The 27,173-nt window shown below is 32.9% G+C and overlaps 1 protein-coding gene across 12 annotated transcripts in view; it reads left to right on the top strand.

Annotated features, from left to right (window-relative positions):
• Window positions 1-27,173, top strand: part of LOC129947223 (supervillin) — a 513,320-nt gene that overhangs the window by 280,380 nt on the left and 205,767 nt on the right. For 9 of the 12 annotated variants that reach the window (XM_056057695.1, XM_056057694.1, XM_056057692.1 and 6 more), the window contains 5 exons: window positions 8,674-8,907; window positions 9,188-9,708; window positions 9,771-9,861; window positions 13,676-15,548; window positions 24,768-25,372. In XM_056057695.1, the coding sequence (XP_055913670.1) occupies window positions 8,674-8,907; window positions 9,188-9,708; window positions 9,771-9,861; window positions 13,676-15,548; window positions 24,768-25,372 (3,324 nt within the window). Of the gene's footprint in view, window positions 1-8,673; window positions 8,908-9,187; window positions 9,709-9,770; window positions 9,862-13,450; window positions 13,604-13,675; window positions 15,549-24,767; window positions 25,373-25,872; window positions 26,009-27,173 lie in introns of those variants that run through there. The other 3 variants (XM_056057696.1, XM_056057701.1, XM_056057702.1) reach the window with 3 other exon arrangements.

Here is a 27,173-nt window from a genome sequence, read left to right as displayed (position 1 = left end):
GTCCGCCGCGTCGTTCGGTCGTCCGGATGTGATTGTGAGATACTTTTTTCATTTTTTGTGTTGTGTTGATTGTTTTTTTATTTGACTCACTGTTTTTTTGTTTCACTCACTGCATCGTCATTATTTTGTGTGCACTTGTGTCATTTTTGTGTTGTTTTTGTTGTTGTCTTATTATTTGCACTTTTATCCAGCACTTGACTTTTTGTTTTCTGTTTGCTCATCATTTATTTTTATTGTTTTTTAATTTGATTTGATTTGAATTTTGCATGAAACGAAGCGACTTATCTAAAACTAGAGATTGTTTGCTTAAAAATTAGGCTTTTGTCGCTCTCTTATCGCACCAAAAAATCGGCAAAAGTGTTTGATTTTTCATCGGTTTCGTCTCCGTATCTTGACTTAAGTGAATGAATATATCGAGGAGCCTTAAGTTGTGTCAAGAGATTTTCTCACCGTTTCACCGTCTCACTTAAGAGCTTAAAAATCTTCAAATGATACAATTTTTGTTAATGAATCTCGAGATTTAATTCAATTGTTTTTTAAATCTTTTATTTTTCTTCGATGAAGAGTGAATTCAGGTGTTAAGTGAATGCACGTGGTCAAATGGCGTTTTCTGTTGAATCTGTTAAGTCGTTGCATTTTTATTGTGAATAGTCTAGGTGAAAGAGTTGTATTTTAAGAAGATTTAAATGGCGGTGAAGGTTTTGCTTAAAAACATTGGCTTAGCAAAAGTCAGAGAGAGATGTTACAGATTTCAGTCATAATTAAGTTCGAAACCAAAATCTTGACAGTCTTTCACTTTTTCAGAAAAAAGAAACAAATTAAACGGAGTTGTAAACAAGGTTGTCTATGGTTTTATTTAAGGTTTAAGGCAGACATGGAATTTTTGAAAACTAACTAGTTTTTAATGATCCCTCAGGATCTCAAAAATATTGTGCAAGTGAAAAACCCTTGAGTAATTGGTTTCGAATTGAATTTTTAAACATATTGAAAAAGTACTCCTAATTAGCTTCTGCTCAAAACTTCAAATCCGTTTATCTGAGTACTGGATTTGTATAAGAATATTCTTGTAGTGATAAACCACAATGGGAGCAATTAGGAAAAGGGGTTAAGAAAGAGATACCGATTTGAATGCCTGCACATTGTAATAAGTAGGCAATATGGAGCCTTCAACATTCGTGTAGTGTGGCTTAAAAAAGGAGCTCTGTATTTAATAGTACTTTCGAAATTGTGCTCGAATGTGGAGACATGAATATTTTTAGCATTATGTATATTACGGTTGAATTAAAGTGACTATTTTGGACATTGTTTATTAAAATAGCGATTAAATAATTGAAGTCAAGAAGCCCAAAAGACTCAAAGATGTTAATTTTGAAAAATATTTCTCTTTGGAAGGACGTAGAAATTTGTTTTATATTGTATTTTCCATTTGTTATTAAAAATTATTTGAAGATTTTGTAGACAAGTTTACACTTTCCACTTTTGAAGTTAGCCATTTGACTGTTAAACCGCAATGAAGACTTTCATAGAGCGCTTATTTCTGAAAAAAGCCCGTCTCTGGGCGATATGGTATCATTAAAGTTTGTAGATCTGTAGAAACTTAAACTTAATATTAAGGTCTCAAATTATCAGGTAGTTTTTTTAAACTAATTTTCACCATATAGGACCGCTAAAACACAAATAGTCGCCTAGAAACATAATAAAATTCTGCTAACAGTTTTTGGACTTAAGTTAATTTGGTGATTTGATTTTTGTTTTCTCAATCTCAAAAACACTGCCGTACTTACAATCTTACGAAAAGAAAAAAGTGATAGGGTGCTGAAGGATGATTACGGTCTTGTTCTCAGCCTAAAAGTTGCGGCTTTTTAAGTCAACATTTAGCAAATTTTGGATAGAACTTCGCAACGCGAACTTTATACCAAAAATATCAGTACGACATAAAATAAGAAGATATGCCGACATCCTCAGCAACTTTTCTTATTAGGATTTGACCATTCCCATTAAAATTTTTGAACTTGCTTCGGTACTCAAATATTTTTAATGATTGTTAACTTTGGCTTAGAATTCAATCGCCATAAGCCATTTTCAACAGTTTTTGGTTTTTGTAAGATCTTATTTCAATTTTGTACACAAAATTTGGAGCTCTTGCAGGCAAATAAAAAATACTACTTACTTACTGAAACTGTGAAACTACATTCTGAAAAAGTGTAGACATAGGGAAAAACATCTTAAATCGAATCCTTCTTCAACATTTCAACATCCGCAATTGAATCATTGCCCATAAAAGTAAAAGTGAGATACTAGTGGATAAAGATTTGACTTTTATTCGAGTATCAAAAGCATTGTTCCAAATTTTGCGTTCTTAAATGTTATACTCGATGATTGTGTTCGTAGAGAAATGTCCAACTATTAGCATATCTTTTTGTACTGTGCGTGTTTTCGATTTCTTATTAGTTCTTCAAAATGTCGTGACTTTTCTGTATGGACTGTAGAGTAAAAATTCGTATTAATTACAAATATAATATCCGCAGTAAAATCACTGCCCATAAAAGGTGGAGTGGCTTCCTACTGTGAATAAACATTTGATTATTATTCGATTATCTTACAAGTTGTTACTTTTGATGCTCGATGACTATGTTTGTAGAGTAGTTCCGATGTTTCGACAGAATTTCTTTGGAATTAAGCTCAACTAATTTAATTACATACTTGCGTTTTTCTAATGAACTTTTGTTTAATATTTTTTTTTAGTATTGATTTCTTATTAGTGTTTAAAATTATGTGGCTTTTCCGTATAGACTATTACACTACTGAATATCGGAATAAAACCCAAGGTAACCTATCATTTCCTCTGAAAAAGACACAGATAAAAAGATTAAATCTTACTTTTGATTCCGAATCCTTTGTTGCGCATCCTAAAATTGGTCTACACATCTTTTTATTTTTGTATTACTACTTTATCTCCGATAGCTCCATCTGTTGCACATAATAATCCATTTGACCATAATCTACGAACGACCCCATTTCCTTCCCTTCTTATTAGGTTTGGATTCAATATGCAAAATGGAAAACAGAAAAAAAAACAGAAAACAAAATTTGTTCAAGATATTTTCTTACCATATTCTCTTCATGGTCTGAATTTTGCGAAATTTCAATTGTTCAACTCTATGTTCTGTTGATGTGTTCTTTTTAGCAATTTCTTAGTGCAGTATTTATTTATTTCCAAAAAAAAGGAATTCTATTCACCTAAAGTTTTGAAAAGACCTCTTATAAGTTTTAATCAATAACATAAATGTCGGTCACTTCTCGAATTATTTAATAAACTTAATACAAATACTGTTCAATAATAATTCCTATGATTTTTGTATACAAAATTATGAAATCTTATAGTATTCAAATATTAAATTTAATTCCAAGGTGAAAATAACTAAAAATGCATCAAAGAGTATATCAAAACTATAGTTTTGCATATTCGACAACTCCACATCTTGGACTATTTAAATTACACTTTTAATATTTGTTGTTGTCTAGTTTCAACTTAAGTTTCTGTTTTTTAGAAATATTTCGTATTTATCTTCTTCCGTATTCATTTAAATTATAACATTTTGTTGTTTATCAAAATGATCCAATTTATTGACTTCCGTGATAAAAAGTTTAATCGAAATAATCATAATGAAAAAGTAGTGACCTTCGTTCATTTGCTTCTATGACCACTTCTTAAATTGTATTAAATGGTATCTCTAGGAAATATCTTGCAATTTATTTAAAAACAATGTAAACGAAAGTTAATAACTTTTAATAGTCAAATTTTGTATTATTGACTGCCATAAGCAAAATACATCATAACGATTTCTCAGATGAATTTCTTTATAAATGTTTTCTAAAAAAGTTGACTCACAAAGAAACAAAAAAAAACTTAATTAATTGACTTAAATTTGGCAATTTATGTATTTTTTCACAATACCCATAAATCTCAAAATCCGTAAAAATGTTTAACATGCAATTAATCTTTTTTTTTTTTTAAATTATTTATCTTCCTTTTACGCTTCATTGACTCGATGATGTCGTATTATTTATGCTACTCGTGCCATACTCACGTAACCAAACCGAAATCAGCAGAGGATTGGTCACACTTTTTAAAAAAGAATATATCAAAGTCTCGAAATTAAAACAAGTTTTTTTAACCAAAAATGTAACTTCAAGCCGCCTTCTTTAAAAACAAAGCCTTATTCCATCAAATAAACTCTCACAAGTTGCTCTTCTTAAAAAATCCCTTTAGGGTATCATCATGACGTCTTTCTAGTTCATTGATCTTATAATCATCATCATCATATTTTATGTAGAGCTTCTGATAGGTATCAGGTATCGGTGATAGGTAGTTGCAGCCTTTTCAAACGTAACCGTACCTCTTTAAAGATTTACTAATTAAGTATCTATCTATGGAAATTTGCATAAATAAGTCGGTAAAATAAAAAACCAAAACAAAATAAGTCCAAGTTTGAAGAGGGAGGTTTAGGTTTTGAGAAGAGAAGAGAAGACTTGGCATCAATTTATTATTGTTTACGATATCTAGCATTTCGACTTGATTCCATTGAACTATAAAACATTTCAAGAAAAAAAAGAAGAAGACAAAGAAGCTTTAAAGAGCAAGGTGCAAGGCAAAAGGAACTAAAACTAAACTAAGTATATGCAAATTGATTGCCTCATCGCATCGCATCTTTTGCTAATTTGCAAAATTTCACGTGATTTTGTTTTTGTATTATTTATTTATTTCTTTTCTTTTCTCTCTTTGTTTCTTTCTTTCTTTTTCTTATGCAATAAATAAACAATTCCGATTCAAAGTGTTTTCGTAATTATTTTGAGTGGCGAGACAATCTTTTATTGTTTTCGAGATGAGATGAAAATTAGTGTAATCGTAACATTATGTACGACGACGACAAAATGGCAGTTAATTTTGATGATATGAGATTGAATCTTATATTTGACGTGACCCGGAAGAGATCATTTCGAATCGATTATACGACGACTTTGTTTGCATTCAAATGAGGATATAAGTTTCGTTCAGGAGGTTTTTAACAGCAGAGTAACATTGAAGTTAATATTTGCTTACATTTTTCACTTCAAGTAAACAAAAGTCGGCGAAAAATTTACTTAAATCCTTAAATTTTTTCCTTTGTTTAAATGGGCTTAGTTTAAAACAAACTACAAAAGCGCTCCATCAGTTCATGTTTTTGAGGTATTACTTGTTTTAATCAAAACATTTTTAAGCTGTCTAAGTTCATGAAATAGTTTTGTAATTCCTTAAAGTTCGTGATCTACAAACCCTATCTTCAATATTCAGTCTCAACATTTTTAATATCTCATACAAATTTCGAAAAATCCTCAAATTTTGTTAAAATTAATTTCTCTTACATATGTAAATCTTCAAAAAAAAAAATTGGTGCTAACCGTTTTGTAAAACGGTTCTACAGAAAGAGGCAAAACGGTTTGTAAGTACTTTTTGTTTTTGGAACGAATCCGTTGATTAAACAAGTCTTTCATATCAAGAAATAATGTTGAAAACGGGTATTTTTATGAAATATGAGCGGATAGTTAAAAGCAAAGTTTAAATTCGAAATCAACCTGAAACAAAATTAACTCTAAAATGTTTTTTTTTTTTAACCATGAAATGTTTTCTCCAAACAATATTTTAGAGTCATATGAAGACATTAAAAGATGAAGATATTGAAAAGATATAGAAGATTCTAGAAGACAAATATTTGTTCTTTGCACAAAATAATCATAAAACTTATTGTTAGGAATTATATTGTGTTTTACCTGAGCCTTAAAAATCGTTTTTGAATTTCTTTGCGTTCGAAGATTTGATAGAAAATTTGTAAGTCAACTTTCGGACTTAAGAGTTTTGGGGTTAGAAAAACAAGTTATGTTTAAAATTGATTCAATCTTTGCATTGAACGTAACTAAAATCTCTCGTAACAGCTTTATTCTTCAAGACTTTCCAAAAAGAGGTTTCATTTTGACACATAACAAAAACGACTATTTTCAAAGCGAAATCAATTTATGTTTATTTCATTGCTTAGATAAAATTATGTTATTAAAAATTAAAAACTGTATTAGCCAATTTGCCGATACGCTTACGGTTGAAGCACCATACCTATTTCATGAAATTTTTCATAGCCAATTTCAATCATTAGCGGCTTAGTGTCCTTGATGACTTCAGGAGTTTTATCTTTGAAGGTTTTCAATCTTTTTTTGAGCATAGATCATATCTTTTGAGTGGCCCCAAAGAAAAAAGTGTAATCCCAAGATATCGGTGGCCAACAATTGTGCTCGGAAACGCTGATTTCACCGTAGAATTTGCTTCCATTCAAGACATTAAAAGGGTTTCCTACGATAATTCTTAAATTTCGCTTATAAACGTAGCATTCGAGGTAAAAATGGGCGTAACAAGTGAAGATGATTTTCTGATGAATATGTTGATTATTTATATGCAATTTTATGCGGCTGAAAACCTAAGACTTTATTTAAAAACCAGTCCTTTGTCGTTTGTGGAATGCCTTATTTGAGATTTTGGCGACACTACATTCCACTTCACCAACAGGTTAATTTTATTCACCAGTTTCGCTTTTGTCTACCGAGAAGTTTTTATTACGAAGACTCTAAAGTGTTTAAGCTTTACTGTAACTGTGACGGCAAAGTTTCCATCATTACTGTAGTGAATTTTAAAAATCACGCAGTTTTTCGCCCATGTTCGGATTGAAAGTGAATTGAAATCACTTTTCAATTTCATGTGAATTGAAACTGCTTATTCTTCAATTCGAAAACTTCGAAATTGCTTCGAACTGTCAAAACTGAAGTATCATCCATTTTTATTTTGTTTCTGAAGTCAAATTTGTGTTGTTTTGAAAGTGAAAAAAAGGAAGCAGAATTCAAGAGAAAAAATAAAAAGACACATTTTGCCAGACAAATGAACTATATTGGATTTACTTGACACAATGTAAGTGTGTTAAAATTATGTACAATCGTTCTGATAAATAAAGTAACTTGATTTATTTTTTTAAAGCTTTCATTGTAATTTAAGATTAAGCAAAGACGATTTTTTATGTGTTCTAAGGGAAATAGAACCTTTTATAATACCTTCATAGATTCCTTCAATTCAAATCTTGCTGAAACCCTCTGATTCGTAGAAGAAGTAAGTTATCAAAGATCAATTCACAACAAAAATGTGATTTGAATGCGTTCAATAAAAGGAACAAACTGAAATACAGAACATCCATTTGCATGTTCGAAAATCTAATTCACAATAACGAATTGTGAAGCACCCAAATTCACTTTCGCAAAGTGTTTTCACAATAAGTGAAATGCAGAACATGGGTGGTTTTCTTTTTTTTTGTTATGACATAATTTTTACTTGTAAAAGTCAAAACATGACAACTTCAAAAGAGCTCTTCCAAATGAAAACTCATACTAGAAAACCCTTTACTGGAATTATTTTAACGTACAATTGACACTTCGACAAGATTTTCATGTACATCAATGTGTCTAAGTTCTAGAATTGTCAGCATGTGCTGTCATAAATTGCCTTATGTTTTGATGCGCAGTTACCTTAAATTTCTAAACAACATTAGAACTGAGAAGTCAGAGATGTAACACTAATTTGATAATTTTTGCAAATGGCTTCAAATGTCAGTTTTAATTGACATTTATTAGTTGACATATTGAAAATTGTTTGATATTTGACAGTTGTTAAATATGGGACAATTTCGTGTGCGTATTTTTGTACGTATCAAAGATCAACGACTAATCTACAAACCTGGGATCTCGCCAAAATTATACAAGCTGTGTTTTCGATTGTTCACATCATAAAGATAATATTTGTCCACCAATTTCGCTATTGCCTGCTGGGAAGGTGCATCACCAGTGTTTCAGCTTTGGAAACTGCGACTGCATTTTTTCAACATTATTATTGTGATGAATGCGTGTATATGTCAATTCTTGTTAATGACACGTCCAAAATTTTAGAAGATGACAGCTACGAAAAAACAACTGCAAGTTTCAATCAGTTAAATTGTCAGTTGTCAAGAGATGACAGTTGAAAAGTGACAGCTTTCCAAATTGAAGAACTTTAAAAAGAAAAGCCATTATCAAAAAATCTTTTATTTAAACAAAGCCTATTTTAAAAACTATCTACAGATTATATACTTCCAAGTAATGTCCAAAAGATATACTGCATTGTTGAAAATGTTAGTGCATGGAGAGGAAGTTTTTACATATGTATGAATTTTAATTTTTGTCAAAAACCTTTATAATTCTTCCAACTTAAAATTGTAACAGCTTTAGACCCACTTCAAATATAATATTGACATATCAGAAAAGTGCTGATGAAAATTCTCAAATTTCACAATTTTTTCCTTGGTAGTTTAGTTCCAAATTTACCTGCTTCGACCGTCTACCAATCCAAGGAGTCGCTAGTAGTTCCCATTTTCACCTTCTAGAACACATTTTAGAATTATTTCCAACGAAAAATCATTCCATATAGTTTCTAAATTTCCCCACATCATTCCATTCCATTGAATTTAAATTAGCGCCATTATCTTAACTTTTTTGCGTCCTCACCAAATTTCTTAGCCTTAAAAGATCAAACAATTTTTTTTGCACTCAATTCCTTTTTAACCTCAGGCAAATCTATAAGCCCTACAAATTCAAAACATAGCGAACTCCATACTCCAAATGGTCGTAATGTGACGAAATCCTCGTCAACTACATCAGTAGGTCATCCACCAAATAATAACAATCAAAATCAACATCGTACTCCTGCTGGCTTGAATCAGTCCAATGCCAATCAACCACCACTTACTCCAACAAAAGTCGTAAGAACCACAAAAACATCTCGTTTACGTGCCGCTGCGTTAGGTAAGTATCTTTTTTTCAATTCTCCTGAAGAAGTAACAAAAACAAAAAGATACGTCAAAACTTTCTTTCTTCTTACTTTAACTTTTCCTATCCCTGTTTTTCAAAATTGTATTAATTTTGTTTTGTTTTTTGTTTTTTGTAAAAATTTGTGATGTAAATTTTATGATAATGATGTGCATAACACTAACTTACCGTTACCAACAAAAAAAATAAAAACAATCCTCTTAGAATCCTTGAACAGAAAAGAACTAATTTCTTTAAAAATTCTAAACACCAACAGATAAAAAGAAGGATTTAGATGATCAGCAACATCCCTCGGGAATACCAACTGCAATTAGCTTACGTCAAACTTCACCGAGGCAAAGTTCTCGCAAAGTGGCCAACAATAACGTAACTCCTCCCGACGTAACCCGAACAACTTCATCACGTTCAGGATTAAGTGCTTCGCCACCTGGCGGCAAGAAACTAGTTCCTACGGCTTCCGTCGTCACTATGCGGCAGAATCTCAACGAAATGCGCTACAACGGAAATCGTGGAATTCCACGGAGGGAACAGAGACCCCACACCACAGAATGTACAGTTAAAATAGCTCCAAGCGGAGGCGGCCGTGGTCTGAGTCATGATGATGAACAATTTTTGAACGGTAACGACGATGGTAATGATTATGATGAAGACGATGATAGAGGAGTATATTCGACCAGGCCGCGCTCATCGACCATGAATTCAGAAATTAATCATTTGGCTAATCCGGCACGCAATGGTCGCGATATGGAATTGAGTCCAGTTAGAAATAATCGAACAGTGAGTTTTGAGATGAGATTTTCAAATTACAGAATTGTTTCATGTTTTTGTTTTACTTTTAGCCGGAAGCACAGAAAACTGAAGATCGAGACAAGTCATCGAAAAGAAAATCGAATTTAAATCGTTCATTGAATGAAGAAGCAACTGGAGATGGTAGGTTTTAAGATTTATTTATTTTACTACAGTAGATAACGCTTATAAGATACTCAGAAGTTGCACGAAATTTGTTTCTTTTAAGAGGAACATTTTCTATGACATTATTTCTTAAATTATACTCTGTAAATATTTTCCTGGCCCTTGATTTTTAAATATGATTTTCGGCATACATTTGTTTCGACTTCAAGTTAAGTAGTACATTCAAACACAATTTTTCAATAGTTTTTCTAATGGCCACATGGCCTGGAGCGTGATGTCCATTCGCTCTTTATGACCCACCCATCTAAGCCGTTGAACTTTAATTCTGTTAACTAGGTCAGTGTCGCTTTACAGCCCGTTCGTCGTTATATCTTCTCCTCCATTCTCCATCTATGCGTACGGGACCAAAAATCACCCGAAGAATTTTTCTCTCGAAACATCCTAAGACGCTCTCATCTTTCTTTGACAAGGTCCAGGCCTCAGCGCCATAAATGAGAACCGGGATGATGAGTGTCTTATAAATGGTGATTTAAGATGCTCGAGAGAGGACTTTACTTCTCAATTGCCTTCCAAGTCCAAAGAAGCGGCGATTTGCAATAGTTACTCTTCGTTTGGTTTCAGCGCTAGTGTCCTTGTCTGAGTTCATAGGGGTGCCTTGCCTAGGTAGACAAAGTCCTTAACTACCTCGAAGTTATAGTTGTCCATGGTGACATTTTGTCCAAAACGTCGTTGTTCAATGTCGTTTTTCTGATGACAGCATATACTTGGTCTTGCCTTCATTGACCACTAAACCCATCTTCTTCGCTTCCGTCGCAATGCTCAAAACGGTCTACTGACATCACGCTTTGATCTTCCAATTATGATAATATCATCTGCTTATCAAAATAATTGAATGGACCTTTGGAAGATTGTGCCTCTATTATTGACGGTTGCTTTGCACAATTCTTTCCAGAACGATATTGAAGGAGTCGCATGACAGTGCATCGCCTTGTCTAAAACCTTTTTGACATAAAATGCATAGGTGAGATCCTTTACGATGTTGATAGAGCAGCGTGCATTCTGCATCGTCATTCTGCACAAACGGATAAGTTTGACCGGGATGCCAAAACAAGGCATTGCTCTCTACCCTGCCCTTTCCTATAGATGCTGTCATACGCGGCTTTAAAATCGATAAAGAGATGGTGGGTATCGATTTGAAGCTCCTGGGTTACTTCCAAGATCTGCCGTAGTGTGAATATTTGGTCGATAGTAGACTTTCCTGGTCTGACGCCACATTGATAAGGACTTATCAGGTTGTTGACGAACGGCTTCAGAAGTTAAATTGTTCATAATAAATTTCTAAATTTTACTTGACAGGAATGTCAACACATTTTGACAATAGCAAATGTCAAGCTATAGACAACAACCAACGACATTTCTCACTCTTCTTCTACTCTAGGATCGTTGTAAAATTGTAAAAGCTGATAGACTAAAATTTGTCTTCATTTTTGTTTTGTTGATATACCTTTCAAATATATTTGTTTACCTTGTCAATGCCATCATCTGTCTTTACCTGTCAAAATGAAGTGTTGGGCATTCAGTCATCTCTGTCTTTAATAAGATTAGTCTCTAAAGATTAAAAAAAAAATAACAATTAAATTTCACAATTGTTCATAATTTTTGGACAAAGGATCATAGTACTAGATTATTTCAATAAATTACGTTGAAATGCAGAACTGCCACATGTCAAACTACATCATATGTGACATTTATATTTTCTGGTTTGGAATTTTCTTAAGGGTCTGTTCTAATTATGCAATACATTTTCTTTCTGATATTCTATGACATTTGTATATTACTTTTGAGTTTTGACAGTTTTTTAAAGTAAGGTTTTCGTATAATCGTGTTTCTTGTCTTATTAGTTTTAAATGAAAATATTTCAAAACAACGAAACATTGAATAAGAAACATTATCTAATATACTTACGTTAAATTTTTTAAAGTATTGAAAATTAAGTAGTTGAAGGTCTTTTTATCTATCCTCAATTGAATTGAACTTGTACCTAATGAAAATTTAATGAAGTTTCATTTAATAAACATCAGCAGAAATTGTTTAAACAATGGTTTTCTTAAAAATCTTTTCGAAAGTGAAAATTCGTAACGAACATTTAAGAAAATACGTTTAAGTTGTTAAGTTATTTATTTATCTTGTGTTTTTTTTAACTGTAAGTATTTTACATTTTTTTGTTTTGAAAACACATGACTTAAATATTAATATTTTATTCAGATTATCCAATTTATTTATAAAGACCTGCCTCAATTTCACGTTTACTCGTAAGTTTAAAAAACTAGCCTCAATGTGTTTGGTCTTGAAGTCATTCATGGACTATTGAAACGAGTGTTCGAACTTAATCTTTTAGTTTTTATTTTTAAACTGATTTTGGTAATTTTCAGTGATACACTAAAGATTTTGACATTGAAACTAAACTTTTTGGATCTTAAAAGCAGATTTGTAAACCAATTAGTATTAGATTTCATTCCGTTTTTGAAATAATAAGGAATAAATATCCATATATCAGGGCACCAGAGGGTTTCTAGAAGTTTAATGTTTTTGTCAATTTGACCACAAACTGGAAAATACAAAAATATAAATATTTTTGAATTGGAATTTAAATATGTAAAACCTTGTTAGAAGGCTTTTAATTCTGAGATGAAATTTTTCAATTTTTACTCTGGCATAATGATTAAATATGAAAATCAGCAACTGATTGACGTTTAATAGAACGTATCAATTGAAATATAAATCGGTACCGCGTAAGTCAACTGATAAAATATTACGTTACTGTGAATACGCCCAATTTTGACCATCAATGTTTTGGGATTTAACGCCTTGACAGAGTTTTCTAAACGTCACTTTGACTCACCCGCACGTCAACGCATTTTGAATCAACATTAACCCAAGGGTGTCAATTGTGTGATTGTCAACGTTTTAAGCGTTGACGCTGTGAACGTTGAACGTGTAATTCTAGCTTTAGAATTGTTGATTTATTTTCCTTAATACAAAAGAACCTGCTATTGTTATTTTTGATTTATCTTCCATATCTTCTTTTTGTATTTAATTATCAGTTCCAAAATTACGATTAACAGAAATATTGACATCCAATTGAAAATTTGATGGAAATTATTGTTCACAATGCCGATTTTTAAATTCAAAACAGATAATCAAACAATATTCACAATGGGTCAACAATGTTGATAATTCACAGTCACAACACCATTTATTAAAGTTCATTAACAAATATTAATTATGTATAAATAAATAAACATTTGAAGAAAGCTAATATAAAGCACTAAAATATTGACCTCAAGTTTTAAAAAAATCTGTTCCAGAATCAAAATTATACCAAAAATTCCCTCTTAGTCTTCTACCTTATTTTCCAATTCTTGTGAGTTGACAACTTTTTGAATATGAAATTAAATAGTTCCCTTAAAATCCAATTTTATGAGTTATCGGTTTCTTTATTTATATTCAACCATAAGTTGTAACAAGGAAAACCAAACCAAAATATACTTAATGTTTTTTCAGCTTCAGATTATAGAAAACACTTGAAATATTTCAAAAAGATTTGAAAAACATAGAAATTTATGAAATTTTATTTTAATATCTCAAAATTTCGGATCTGAAAGCACCAAATCTAAATTTTTGTGAAGTTTTATTATTTTTATATGGATTCTAGGATATTTGTTTTCAAATTAATTAATTTCAAAATTTTATGAATGGAGTAAACACTTCCAGACTTATTCCTTATTGAATTCTTTTAAGACTCTAATGAAATTTTGTTTTTGTTTTACAGATGAGGCAGCCATTCGCCGTCGTCGTCGCCGTGAGCTCGGAATGGCACGTCAACTGATTCCATCAGATGAAACCTCAACAGCTCTACGTGATCTCCTATTGTCTCCTAAAAAATCATCAGTCTCCCCAACATCACCGAGAAATAATTTAGCCTTTCACATGGAGAATGCCAGACGCGGTATTGGCCTGATAAGTCCATCGGCTGCAGAACGTCGTCGAGCCTCCACAGCAAGTCCCAAAATCGGCATCGAAAGTCCTGTTTCGCCCGCAAAATTGAGTGAAACCAAAATTCCTCGTCGACCAGTTGAGATCAGAGACCCGGTCTCTTCTTTGTCGTTGGGTGGAAGAACCACCTCGGAGTATACTCGACGAAATCGCTTCCGTTTCTCGGATGTTAGTTCGAAAGTTGATGCAATGCGTGAACGAACGAAAAGCGAACTTGCTGACATAATCAAAATCACTGAAATGTGTAATGATAACGGTGCTGGAGGAAGTCAGTCACAGGCGCAACAGAACGTTGAGTCCGCATTCAAACCGCCACTTAAGAAGGTGCCAAATGCAATTGATGATTTTGCCAGCTCCCTTGATCGCATTGCAGCGAAGGAAGATTTGCCATTACAAGAACCCAAGGAATTGAACTCGTCCAACTCATCTGCTTCGCCAAGGTCATTTGTAAAGAAGGACCGTATAAGCTTTGACGATAGTGAAGACTTCCACTCAGATGGTGCTTCATCGTTGGGTTTTCTCCGCAGGCGAATGTTGAAGGCGCGTAGCGTCGAACGTGAAATAAGCCTTGATCAACCTAAGTTATCGCCGATTTTAAGGCGTAAGAGCTCTGACGAACCAACCAATCATATTGTTTCGATTTTGAAGAAAAAAGATCAAGCTGATTCGAGTTCGACTTCGAGCAATGCTTCCCCCGTTACATTTGCCTCTACGACCATGGACACTCCAACACGAACCAAACGCCAAGGAATTCTCAAGAAACGAAGCAGTCTAGACGAAAGCCGCTACTATAGTCGCAGTCATTCACCTGACGAACGAAGTATCCTTGTTAAGAGTGCGCGCCGCAACAGTCTGGAAGAAACCCAACACGGAATTCTCAAGCAGAGCAGCTATGAAAGCAAAAGCGATGGTTGCCCCTCGGCAGAACCCCATCATGGTATCCTCAAGAAGAAGGACTCAACATCAACACCCTCGGAGAGTAGTCATCCCTCAAAACACGTATCGATCTCACAAGCTGTGATACTAGCTGCGGCGGAATTGTGCAAAGACATTGTCACCTCATCGTCTTCCCCTCCAACCAGCAACGACAGTGAGTACGACAACATCAGACCGATTTTAAAAGTCGACAGTCAGGAAATTCGTGCTCCCAAACCGATACTTAAGAAGAAATCCTCCTCAGAGACTGAAGAAATTCGGCCGATACTTAAGACTTCTCGCAAGAGCAGTCGTGAAGAGTCCTCTGATCAATCCGACGATCAGGGTAAGAGATCAATAAGGAAGACTGATTCGCCCGCCAAACGAAGATCGTTTGCTGAATCATCAGATATGGCTGTTGCATCAACTTCATCTGACAGCGCCATCTTACAGCGAAGTAAATCGCTAGAACCGTCTTCGGATGAAGGTGCCGTTGGAGGAGAAATTGTTGAACCTTTAGAGGTTGAAGAGAAACCTTGTTTAACGGTCGCGGAAAGAGTTAGAAATATGGAAAGTTTCTTGAAATTAAATGTCACTCGAAGCAGTGACGAAATAAGCGTAGCCAATTGTTCAGCAGGGGCGATTCCTAAGCTTCTAAGACCCAGCGCAATCAAACGGGAAATGTACAAGGACCGTTTCCGGACGCAACCAGTCACGAACGATGAGATTCAGTGGTAAGTGTTTATTTCCAATTATATTTGACACTCAAATTTGGTTATTTTGAATTTTATGAAGCAGCGAGTAAATTTTTGAAACTTTTTGTAGCTTCATTAAAAACACGAATTTTTCAAATCTTTGTGAAATTATTTGTTTTCCCTCCCAATGAACCCAACTTTCGACTGGATTTTCTTTATTTTCTTCTCTGAGAATCTCAATATTGGCTCCAAGCCAAGGGAAATGAATTTTCCAATTTAAACACCATACAAATATATAAAAATAGAAACACCCTTCTGCTGGCTGACTGATGGCTGGCTGCTCTATGGCTGGTGCAGTGGACGAAAATACTGTCTTCCCGTAATTTTCTAGGCTAATGCATTTGTTTTTGAAAATTCCATTCCATCACTTTGGTTACAAAGCAATAACAAGAAAAAAAGAATTTGTTTTTCAAAACTTCTGGGATTTGTTGGGAGTCTCGGAGTCGGAGTCAGAGTCAAAGTCCCCTTCCACAGCAACAAAAATTTAATTTAAGATCTTAGCACTTCGTATGATGATGATGGAATTTTGCCTTCAGAGAGATTCTTAGGGAAGGTAAATTTTATGCCTTATTGTGGTTTGGTTAGATTGTGTGGCGAAGATGGAGTGAATAATGGAATACTAATTATTTGATGAGAATTCTGTCGTTGGACTTTGAAACATCTCTATAAAGAAATTTCATGTCTTTCCTGACCCAAATTAAACTATTTTGATTGCTTCGGCTCGTCAGCGTTTGAAATGATGACGGAGACGTTTGCGACGCTTTAAATTGAACGAAATTGCAATATTGTTGTTTTGGGAATTCTCAGAAATTGTGTGATGAAGTCATTTGGGGTTAAATTTAGATTGAAATTTATATTTAATTTGATTTTTCTTTAGAAGATTTATTCAATTGCAAAGTGAAACAATTTGTTGTTTAGATTGTGATAATTGTTTACTTCATTTTTGTGGTAGTATTATGTTTGTGTTTTGAGGAAGCATATGGAAGGCGTCGTCGTTGGTCGGTTTGAAGTGACCCTGAGTGAAAAACCTCATTATGCGGCACTCAAAAAATCAAGGTCGAGGTTGGGTTGTGATAGAGCAAAGAAGCAGAACACCAAAAACCCACCCTCAATCGAAAGGCCGATAATCCTTTTTGTTGTTCGATTTTCTGAAACTGGCAGTCAGTGAACTGAAAGAAATTCAGTTCAGTGGAAATTCTCTAAATTCTCATGTTAGAAAACATTTTCTTTTTTTTTCTATTCGATATAAATAATCGGCTTAAAGCCTTTTTTATTACATAATTTATATTGTTGTTAGGAATAAATAAGAATTAAATAATAATTCCTGACAAAGTTCAGTATTTGCTCGTTCTGAAAACCTCTCGCCATCAACCTATGACAGACAATCCATTCAATTCATTAAAAAATAAAATTATCTTTTTTATTTAACAATTGTCTTTTTCAACCCTTCTTTTTATGATAAATTATTGATGTCTCTGTCAATATACAAATTCCTTACTTTCAATATACTCGTAGGTATAGGCTATAGTCGTATAGAATTCTAAGAAGAAGAATAATTGGAAAACTAAGTCTGGCTGAGTTGCAATACAAAATATTATGTTATGTGATTTTTGTTCCTTAGTACGTAGTTTAGTTTTCAAAAGTGTGTTTGGTTTGGTCAGCTATGGATTTTTATTTATTGTGCATTGGATAAATAAATTATAAAAATACATACATAATTCGATAAGAGGCAATAATCGATATGGTAATTTGGATTTTCATTTTTAACATTAGACTAAATACAAACTGAAAAATTAGTGACGAATTCTGAGAAAGAAATGAAACAAAATGTTTAAGAGAACAAAGACATTGATAAGTTGTTTGTGACAAATCACTTTTTTTTGGCTCATTGAATGATTAATCAAGTGATTATTAAATATTTGGATTATTTCTTGCAATCCCCTTTGATTTTTACAAGAACGTCTTCTAATTACCCTTTTTTCGAAGATCCACTATCAAACGATTAACTGTTGATAGAATTTGTCATTTTGCAAAAAGAATCGGTATTGTGAATAAATTGATAAAATAAATGTTATTCCATTGTGAATAATTGTAATTTTTGTATATTGTGAATGTGCGCCTCAAAGATGTTTCTTGGAGAAAGAATAAATGCAAAGAAAATTACTTAGAAAATCAAGACATTCAAAAGCAAAATAAGTTCATCTGAATTCTTTTCATTTTAACGAAGATGCGTAGTCAAATAATCCAGTTTTTGTGATAATATTGCTGAAATAATGAACCAGTGGATGTTATTTCTACTGTGATCGATCCATACATGCTGAAACTTTTTTAAAGTTAATTCTAGAGGACTTAAGTTTAAAGCTCGGCAGTACAATTTTCTCACTTTTTATTAATGAGGGGCTGGAACAAAGTTCTTTGGTAACTTCAACGTTCTCTTCCATTAACTTAAATAATTGGTCTAACTGTTTTTTCCTTTTACTGCTTTTTGATAAATTTTACTAAAATAATCAACAATATTCTATAAATCAATTATTTCAAAACTCAAATTTTCTATTTTGTTTTTTTCTTTTTTCAACTTATTGACTGCAAGTTGTTAATTCAAAGAAAAACCGACAGCTAACTAGAAAATAACTGTTCATTTTTTCATTCACAATAGTTTATTCAAAAAATATTCACAATGGGTCACTCTTGGTATAAAATTGATTGAAAAATGTCAATTATCAGTTGATATTTGGTAATATTGAATAATTTCGATCCGTGATTCTAAAATCATCACTTTTTTAATTCTGAAGGTTGAAGTATGTTATTCAATATTTTTTATTTCAATATCAAAAAATTAGAAATTTTGGCGCAACATTAAAAAAAAATCTACTGTTTAACAATTTATTAGTAAGCAACTTGCTAAATATTTAGCAATTTACTAAAGTAGTCTAAATATTTTAAACATCTGCTAACTAGTTAATTGCTAATTGCATTTTATGAAAAACCAAGCTTTAAAAATGTCTGAGAAGTGGCAGTGCGTAAAAATAAACAAAGCAACTACGAGTACGCTTAAGCTGACCTATTAATGTGAATTCCCAAATGTTGACTAGACCATTCTAAAGCCTTATAGATTAATAATAATAATAAATTGGTTAATAAAATTAATATGATGCATGGCATTGCCGTCTGTCTGATTGACAACTTTAAGTGTAGTTTTATATAAATTTAATAAGAAATTTCAGTTTAAGATTAAAAAGCTTCATTTAAAATTTGATGTTTATAATTAAGTGCTGTTTTGCAATATGCATGTAACTTTGTGTCATCCATTTCCTGTAGAAGGCTTGTGATATCAGTGTTTGAAAGAAAGTCACTGCCTAGGATAAGTCTCCTTATTTCTCTCAATATCGCACATCGTCAAACAAAATGAAAAACATCCTTGCGCTCCTTCAAGTTGCACAGGTTGCATAAAGTCGGTAAGTCCTCACGGTGACAAATGTAGTTTAGTTAAGGAGTTCTCCTCTTAGCCGGAACATGAACGAAATTTATTCGATGGAAGTAGTTTCTTTCCCCGAGATCGTAGTCTAGTCTACTGTAAATCATGCGGTGCAGTGAGCTTTTGGCTTGCTCCGTGTATTGTGTTCTTGAGGCTTCATCCAGACGAGCTATTAGGCGTAATAAAGTTTTCTTCCAAGAGGCAAGGTTATTGTAGTTTCGGTCAACATCCACCTGTTCGGCTAGTTCTATCCAGTCTTTAAACCATCCACTTCGGTATTGGATTACTTAAAGAACTACTTTCTTTGGGAGACGATAATTAAACATATCCAGAGCTTTGAGGATGTAATCGACCTGCAGCTTAAGTGTTTTTATAAATAAAGGCAATAAACCCGTTTCCAGCATTATCATGTAGTATGTCGTACTCGAAGGAAGGTGGAAAATCCGTTTTATGTAAAATCTGAGCAGTTTTTCGCCTTGTTCATATTTCCGAGCTCCCCAAACTTGCGCCGCATAAAGCATAACTGATTCCAATACCGCTTCGAAGACCCTATATTTATTGGTGTGCGTAATTTCCTTATTATTAAAGCATTGCTTCCATGCTACGTTTATAGTTGTTTTCTCCTTAACAAGTTTGTCAGTGAGATGTTTTTCCATGCTCAAGTTCTTAGTAAAGCAGACTCCTAGATATTTGTATTCTTTCACCAACTCTACTATTTCCCCATTAAAGTGCTATTGTTCACTTGAATACAAATATCTAGGAGTCTGCTTTACTAAGAACTTGAGCATGGAAAAACATCTCACTGACAAACTTGTTTATGATATATAAGCAGCAGAGACTGTGAAGTATAAGCGAGCAGAACAATGTAGTCAGCGAAAAGAAGAGCTTTAATGTTAACGCCTGCGTACTCGATTCCTACTGGTAATGCTTCGACTATATCATCAATTAAGAGTGCAAACAACTAACTCCTGATTTCGTTTGGCCATTCCACACTGATGCTTTGGCAGTATTGTAAAGATTTTGCAATACTGTACCGAACTTAAGCGACATTCCTATCTGGATAAGCTTGTAAAAAAGGGCTTTGCGATCCACGGTTTTGAAAGCAGCTTTGAAATCAACGAAAAATGCTAAACAACTGAGCAGAATCGATGTAAACATGGCTGATCTGATTTGAGATGGTTCCTTCCTCAACGATTTGGTTGAATACTGCTGTTAGAGATACAACAAGAGTATCTGTACCATATCTGTAGAATTCTGCGGGTATACCATCAGAGCCCGCAGCTTTATGATCCTTTTGGTTGTTTATCGATATAAACACTTCTTCCTTTGAAATTGGTGCTAAAATATTATTTATGAAGCCAGGTGTAGCATACTGATTCACTTGTTTAGCGCATCATATTGCTAGAAATATGTTTGCAGTCTTTTTGAATTAAAATACGAGCTAATAGGACATTTTTTTCCATTAAGATTTCGGACCAGGTTCAAAAACTCAGATGACTTGTTACACTTTGCAAGCTGATGTTCTTGGGCTTCCGAATAGTCTTTTTTTTTTCTTTTTTCGGCAGAACAGTTTATAATTCTGATAATACTCCATGTACGTTCATAATCAGAATTGTCATTTTTTCCAGATTAACTTTTATATTGTGAAATAAAAACGAAAAATCAAGCCTAAAATAAAATGACGAAAATTGGGAAAGATGCTTTCGTTAAATTGTTTGTTGGTATCCCTGTTGTATGTTGTTAAGTCAGGTGATTTCTTAGTCTTTTTCCTCCAAAGAAAGTAGAAACAAATTTACTCAAAGTTTAAATATTGTTCCTTATTCCTGAGCAATCAATGGATTCTACGCAAATTAATTCTCTATCGAGCAATACTTCATCAAGCCATTTTCGAACGTTTTCGAAAGAATCAAAGTATTGGTCGGTAGGAGCGTGACCCATAGCTAGAAACAGATGATAGTTGGATTAATAGTTTTGGGCCGTTTATAATTAGTGTGATGAAGCCTTCATTTATCACTTGTCACAAACCGATGCAGGAACGACTTTCTTTTTCAGCTGCAAAGAATTGGCATGTTTTTTCTGTGTGTCTCCATCTGCCTACAGTTTTATGAATTCATGCCACACTAGTTTTTTTTTATTTCAACCGATTTCATGGCACGGAGTTGCTTAGAAATGCTCGGCAAGCATCGTCCTAGTCCTTAAGAATCTTCAATTGATTGTTCTCAACCTTTTTGGATCCATTTCTACGCTTTTTGTCCTGCGGTTCAAAATTTCCGTCTTTGAAAAAACAAATAAATCCCTGCATGTCGTTTCCGATAAATAATTGTGCAATTCGTTGACATTTAACAGTCGATTTCATCAAATGAAACAAAAAAATGCAGAACTTCTTCCCTATTTCTGGCATAAGACTAAACAAGGGAAAGTGCACTTTTTGTCATGAAGTTGCTGGTTGATGTTGACAGACGTCAAACTCAGTACACAAACAAAAACTATATGACGTGCTCATAATAGCTCACCCCATCTATTACCAAACAACGCTTTTAAACGGTTGACATAACGTGTTCATCACTTTTGTCTAGTTTAAGTTAATAAGTCTTATTTCAAGTTCTGATATTCCGCAGAAAAACTTTTATCAAAATCCAAAAACGAACAATATCTTTTGTTTGATTAGTGTTTAAATTACATATTTCTTCATTCAAGAAGGTGCCGTTGATGATAAAATTTTGATCATTTAAATCTTATCTTTCAATAAATTTTATGATAAAAATTGAAGCTCGGGTGTCAATTTTATTCGAAACTTTCATATTTTCAATACGAGATGCTCACTTAAATAATCTAAAGAGGAAAGAAATGCGATCTCTTCGTGAAATATGTTCAAATTTTGAAGACATGCTTGCATGTAATTTCATCACGTTTCTGATTCAAACATATTGTTGATAAAATTAAATTTGTCATATATATTAACAAATATACAAACAAATTACTAACTTAACTTTACGTAAACTGAACAAACTTAAGTCGTTAATCAGTCTTTATTTCATCTTGTGGAGAGAGCATTTATTTTTTTTGAAATATACATTTTTTTTCTATATCGACGAAACAAACAAATATTATTTTTCCTTTAAAGTTAGAAATGTCAGTATTTATATTTTTTACTTACTTCTAGTGAAATTTATAACTAAATGTTTTAACGTTATTGTTATGTGTCACCACATTAACTAAAAAAATGTGTAAAAATTAATTTTTCAAATCAAAATTTTTAAAGATTTTGATTTTAAAAACAAACACGCAAAATTGAAAACGAAATACATAGTAAAATATTTAAGCTTAAAAAACTTAGTTTTGAAAAACCATTTCGCTTTTTTCATGATATTTGTATTTTACAGTCTTTTAAAAAAATACCTTAAAATAATGTGCTACATCTATGTTTCTGACATTTCAAATTAAAAGGTCTGTTCTTCGGATCTAGGTTTGTTTGATTTATTTCTCTTGAACTGCCATTTTTAAGAAGTGTTAAAAGGTACCGAGTTTAATAATTAAAAGCAAACAAAAAAACCGATGAACATTTTGGAATTGCTAATAAATTGCCGAATATGTAGAAAATTGCTAAATTGAAAAATGCAGTCCTTAAAAAAAGGGTTATTTTTTGTTAAATTGATGCTGCAAAATGTTAAACGGTTAAGTAAAATATTGAAATCATTTTTGCAATTTTCTTAGCTTGGAAGATGATTTCCCTTATTTCCTAAAATCACGGAATGGTTTAATCCATATGACATCCGTACAATCAATCTTTTAAGAGCAATTGCTGAAATGCTCCAATTAACAGTTGGGAACTCAAATTAATAGGTCCGTTTGTTTATATTCACAAACTGTCACTATTAAGACACGTTCGGATGCCGGTTTATTAAATAATTGATGATTAACAATTAAATAATAACTAATAAACAAAACAAAAAAAAAAGATATACAATTTTGGAGTCGCTTAGTTGATTATCAAATACTTAGGTTCCTTAAAATGTTGTGCCAATATTATCTAAGTAGAGATCATTTCATTTTTAAACCGACGATGCGAACTTTTCGTGTTGTTTTTGGTTCCATAAAATAATTTCATTAAGCATTCGGTGCCATGTTTAATTAATGGAACACACATTTATTGAAAATTGATTTTGATATTCCCTTTTCTCTTAAAATCCTCTGGAAATGAGAAATTTTCAAAACTCACAAGGGCTTGTCACCAAATAAATACTTATATTTATAATTTTCCTCAAAAAAAAAAAAATTATACAAAAATATAAAAATTATTTTTGATTTTCACGCGTGCGACATGCCACACGAGATCGCTTGAGCTCGAGAACGATGCCACAAATACAAATCACCATTACACAAACCAATCAGCATTTTAGAATTTTTTTTTAAATTTTATTTTGAGAAACTATTTTTGATTTTGTCTCTCTCAACGAAGTTTTCATTAATGCTGCGCCAACTCAAACTCGAGTCTTTTCAGAATGATGACCAAATTGTGTTTACCTAAAACCAAATCTGATAAAAATATCTTCTCTTAAAAATCAAGTCTCTAGTATTTGACGGTCCTTTGATTTTAATGCGTGGCGTTAAATGTATGCAATTAAAGAAAGAAAAACGCAGAATTGCACAGACCAAAAAAAAGAAACAAAAACGTGATTAATTGGAAATTCAAAAACTAATATATCGTTGCTGTTTATATTCCAAAGTCACAGCGCCACCGCCGCCGCCGCCGCCGGTGTAATCATATCGTCTGACAAGTGTTTGATAAACACAAAATTGATTAAAAAATAAACCACAACCTCGTCATTATCAGCAAAGTGTTATTGTTAATCGAAACAAATAAAATCAAAAAACTTATTTAAATTACGTAAAAACTATGTTTTACCATTAAAACATAAGAAACAAAAGAAAAATAAAGAAAATCCAAAGAAATCAATGGCGAGACGTTAGCGTGGCGGACGCGACGTGACGGCAACAAAATAAAAACAAAAACAAAAAATACAAAATATCGAAAAAGATATCACACGCCGCATTTTCTGAGTCCAGAGTAATTTTTAACGGTTAGTCTGATTTTGTTCGGCATGATTCGCGAACGTTAAAGCACGCGCTTCCTTACCCAATTACCGTTGTATACATAACGAAACACGGCCGCCATTTTTGTCTTTTATCGTTTTTATCGATATACATTTAGGAATTATATCGATTTGTTTTTCTGCTAAATTGCAAACAAGTGCATTTTAAAATACCGCTAAATGCAAAGAAAAGAATAAAAAATAAAATAAGAAAATAGAAAATGTTCTAAAAATAGTTGAAACAGTGCAAACTGTGTGTTGAAAAGTTCTCTCCCCATCTTACCTTGTCCACCATATCCGTACCGTATCTATCGATAGAAGTCTTCGTGTTTGGCTCTCGTGTGTCTTGAAAAAGAAATTTTGTTTATTGCCTTTTTTTTTGGTACAAAAATAGAAAATTCAAAATAACCAAAGTTTTGTGTATTATTTATTTTTTTCCCACGCGAGGCAATCCATAAACAGAGCAAAAATAGGCACCCAAAAAATAATAATTACCTTCCACCAACAAATATACAGAGAGCTCTCTCTAACTGTTTATTAACGAGTTTTTGTTTTATACACATTTTCCTTTCTTTTTTAACTTAACCTCACCACTTAACTGTTACTTTACTCTTTACTGTCTTACATCAGCCTGCAAGCAACAATTTCTGGATCACTCGACACTTTTAAGTCGGCATTTTCATTCGACTCACTGAAGTATCCAGAAGGAGAAGCGTCATTATCGACTGCTGAAGTTCCCACTGCGTCATCGTCTTTGGCGTCTGCAACAACCACAACCGTTATCAATTCATCATCATCGGCAGCAAAAATCTCACCACGCAGTTTATCATCGATATCACCATCGCCACGGGAAGTTTCCGATTTATTTTCACCACGTTCGGTTACCGATTTGAATTGCGTTTCGTTAAGTAGTGATAGCGGTTTACAAACGGGTAAACATTTCGAAATGTCGTCGGGTTTGGATGACAGTTCGCCGAAGGCCGATAATTCGTTATCGATGAGTGATGGTGGTGCTGTAAATAGCGGAAATCAACGATTGCCGCGTGATGATTCGTTGACATTGTGTGAAGACGAAAGTGCAATGGATACAGGAAAAAGCACCGGAACGGGAACGGGATTGGGACGTTCGGCGAGTGTTCGGGCACGTGCTAATATGTTCCAGCAGTTAGAAGAGAAGACAAAAGCAAATAAAATGATGGAAGAAAAGGTTCCAGCGTCACCGATTGCAAGAAGAAGTAAGTTTTTATTTTTTTATAAATGTTCTTTGTTTAGTTTGTAGTTACACATTGTTTGAAGATTTAATTACAGTTTGATGTTTATTGTCTGGAACGATGACGCGGGATGTTATAGAACTGTCATTTTTATCGTAATGTAATTAGAAAATCGTTACACAGTTATTAGTCTATAGAGGGAACTACATTAGAACTTCATTTAGTTATCTAAACCATGTAGTTGAGTTAAAACAAAGGGGGCTATTAGTTTCGATGGTTTTATAAGAAAGACTAGAAAAACAAGTAAAATATTGCACTTGGAACATAATTACAATTTAAAGACGGTGAATGTTTTTAGTTCTGATGAATTTATTTAATGAGGTCTTCCCTAGCAGTGTTTGAATATCAGTTTCAATTAACAGTTCCTAAAAAAAACAAAACGTGTTCTTCATCTCGTTTCTAGTTGATATAAAGTTCATTAACTGAGAACAAAGTTATGAATAAGTTGTTCTTGCAACATAAACAAGGACTTAACTACTATAGATATCTTATTGACAGTAAAATATACAAAATTTAGCAATCGAAAGTGTGTTTTTGTTTCCGATATGTTAAGAGAAAGTTCTAATGTTTTGATTCAAAATTCAGGGTTTTCCAATAAGAGTGAGTGCTAACTACTAAAATTCATTTTTGAAGTTTGTTTCCTTCCATTTTTAGTAATGGCGTTAAATTTCTTGTTAGATGTCTAAATATGAATTCTTCAAAAGTGACAGTTGCCCAAATAAAGTGCTATTTAAAATAAACATCTTAAAGTCTTAAACAAATTGAATACAATTACTTCAGAACCCCGCAGCGGCAAATTGTAAAATTTATTTATGCTATTGTGACAACAGAAATAAGGTGCGTTTAGAAACATGAATTAAAAGAACTGAACCAACTGCAAATGTGAACGAAATTATAAAAACAATAGGGCAAATTCATAGATGTTTGCTAAACCCTGCTGTCGATTGATACCGCAATTGAAGAAGTTGTGGATATGTTAGAGGAGTTTGAGTTATTCTTTGATCTGCTAAATATGTCACCAAGAAAAAGAAAAATGTGCAATACAAAACACGGGTCAATCTATTTGAAGCGACAAGGATTTCTACGAAAAATATCGTTTAGATAAAGAAACAGTCACATTTATTTCATATTATTATTATTTTATACATCCAATTTGAGGAATGACAGCACAAAATGACAAGTCTGAGAATATAACAGTTTTTTTACTTTGGCCTGTCATTTGAAGTATAATTGTAGTAGAATAGAACCTTAAACTGGGGTTTTACTAAACACAGCTGGAAGAATGACTACGAGTAAGAACTGTGTTTATTTAAAAAACAAGCCTTAAACTATAGATCAAGAAATCACGACTTTGGTAATTTTCTATGAATAGGCCCCACCCCCAACTAATGTAAACTACATTAAATTTCTTTAAGGTCTTTGAGTGTTCACTTCTGAAAGCAAAATTTAACGAAAATAAAATTGATAATTTTCTGCAGCCGCTGCCTTGAACTTGTGTCTATTTAATCTTAAAAAAGGCGACTTAAACTTAAAATACCACAACTGTCGTGTATCTAACATTTTCGTTCCGAGGCCTTCGATTTCGTTTTAGTTCGAGGTCTCTCTTACAAAAAATTCCGTAATCTGTCAGACAAATATTTGACGAACAGCTTATTCAATTACAAGATATAAAACAACGAGTTTCAAGTAAACGCTTAAACCTAAAAATAAGTTTCCAGGCAAACTTTTTAATCTGGCTACGACTTTTTGGGAGTTGGTCTTTTTG

The sequence above is a fragment of the Eupeodes corollae genome, chromosome 2 (genome assembly GCF_945859685.1).
Source record: "Eupeodes corollae chromosome 2, idEupCoro1.1, whole genome shotgun sequence".
Classification (NCBI taxonomy): domain Eukaryota; kingdom Metazoa; phylum Arthropoda; class Insecta; order Diptera; family Syrphidae; genus Eupeodes; species Eupeodes corollae.
This window is presented reverse-complemented; position numbering and strand designations above follow the sequence as displayed.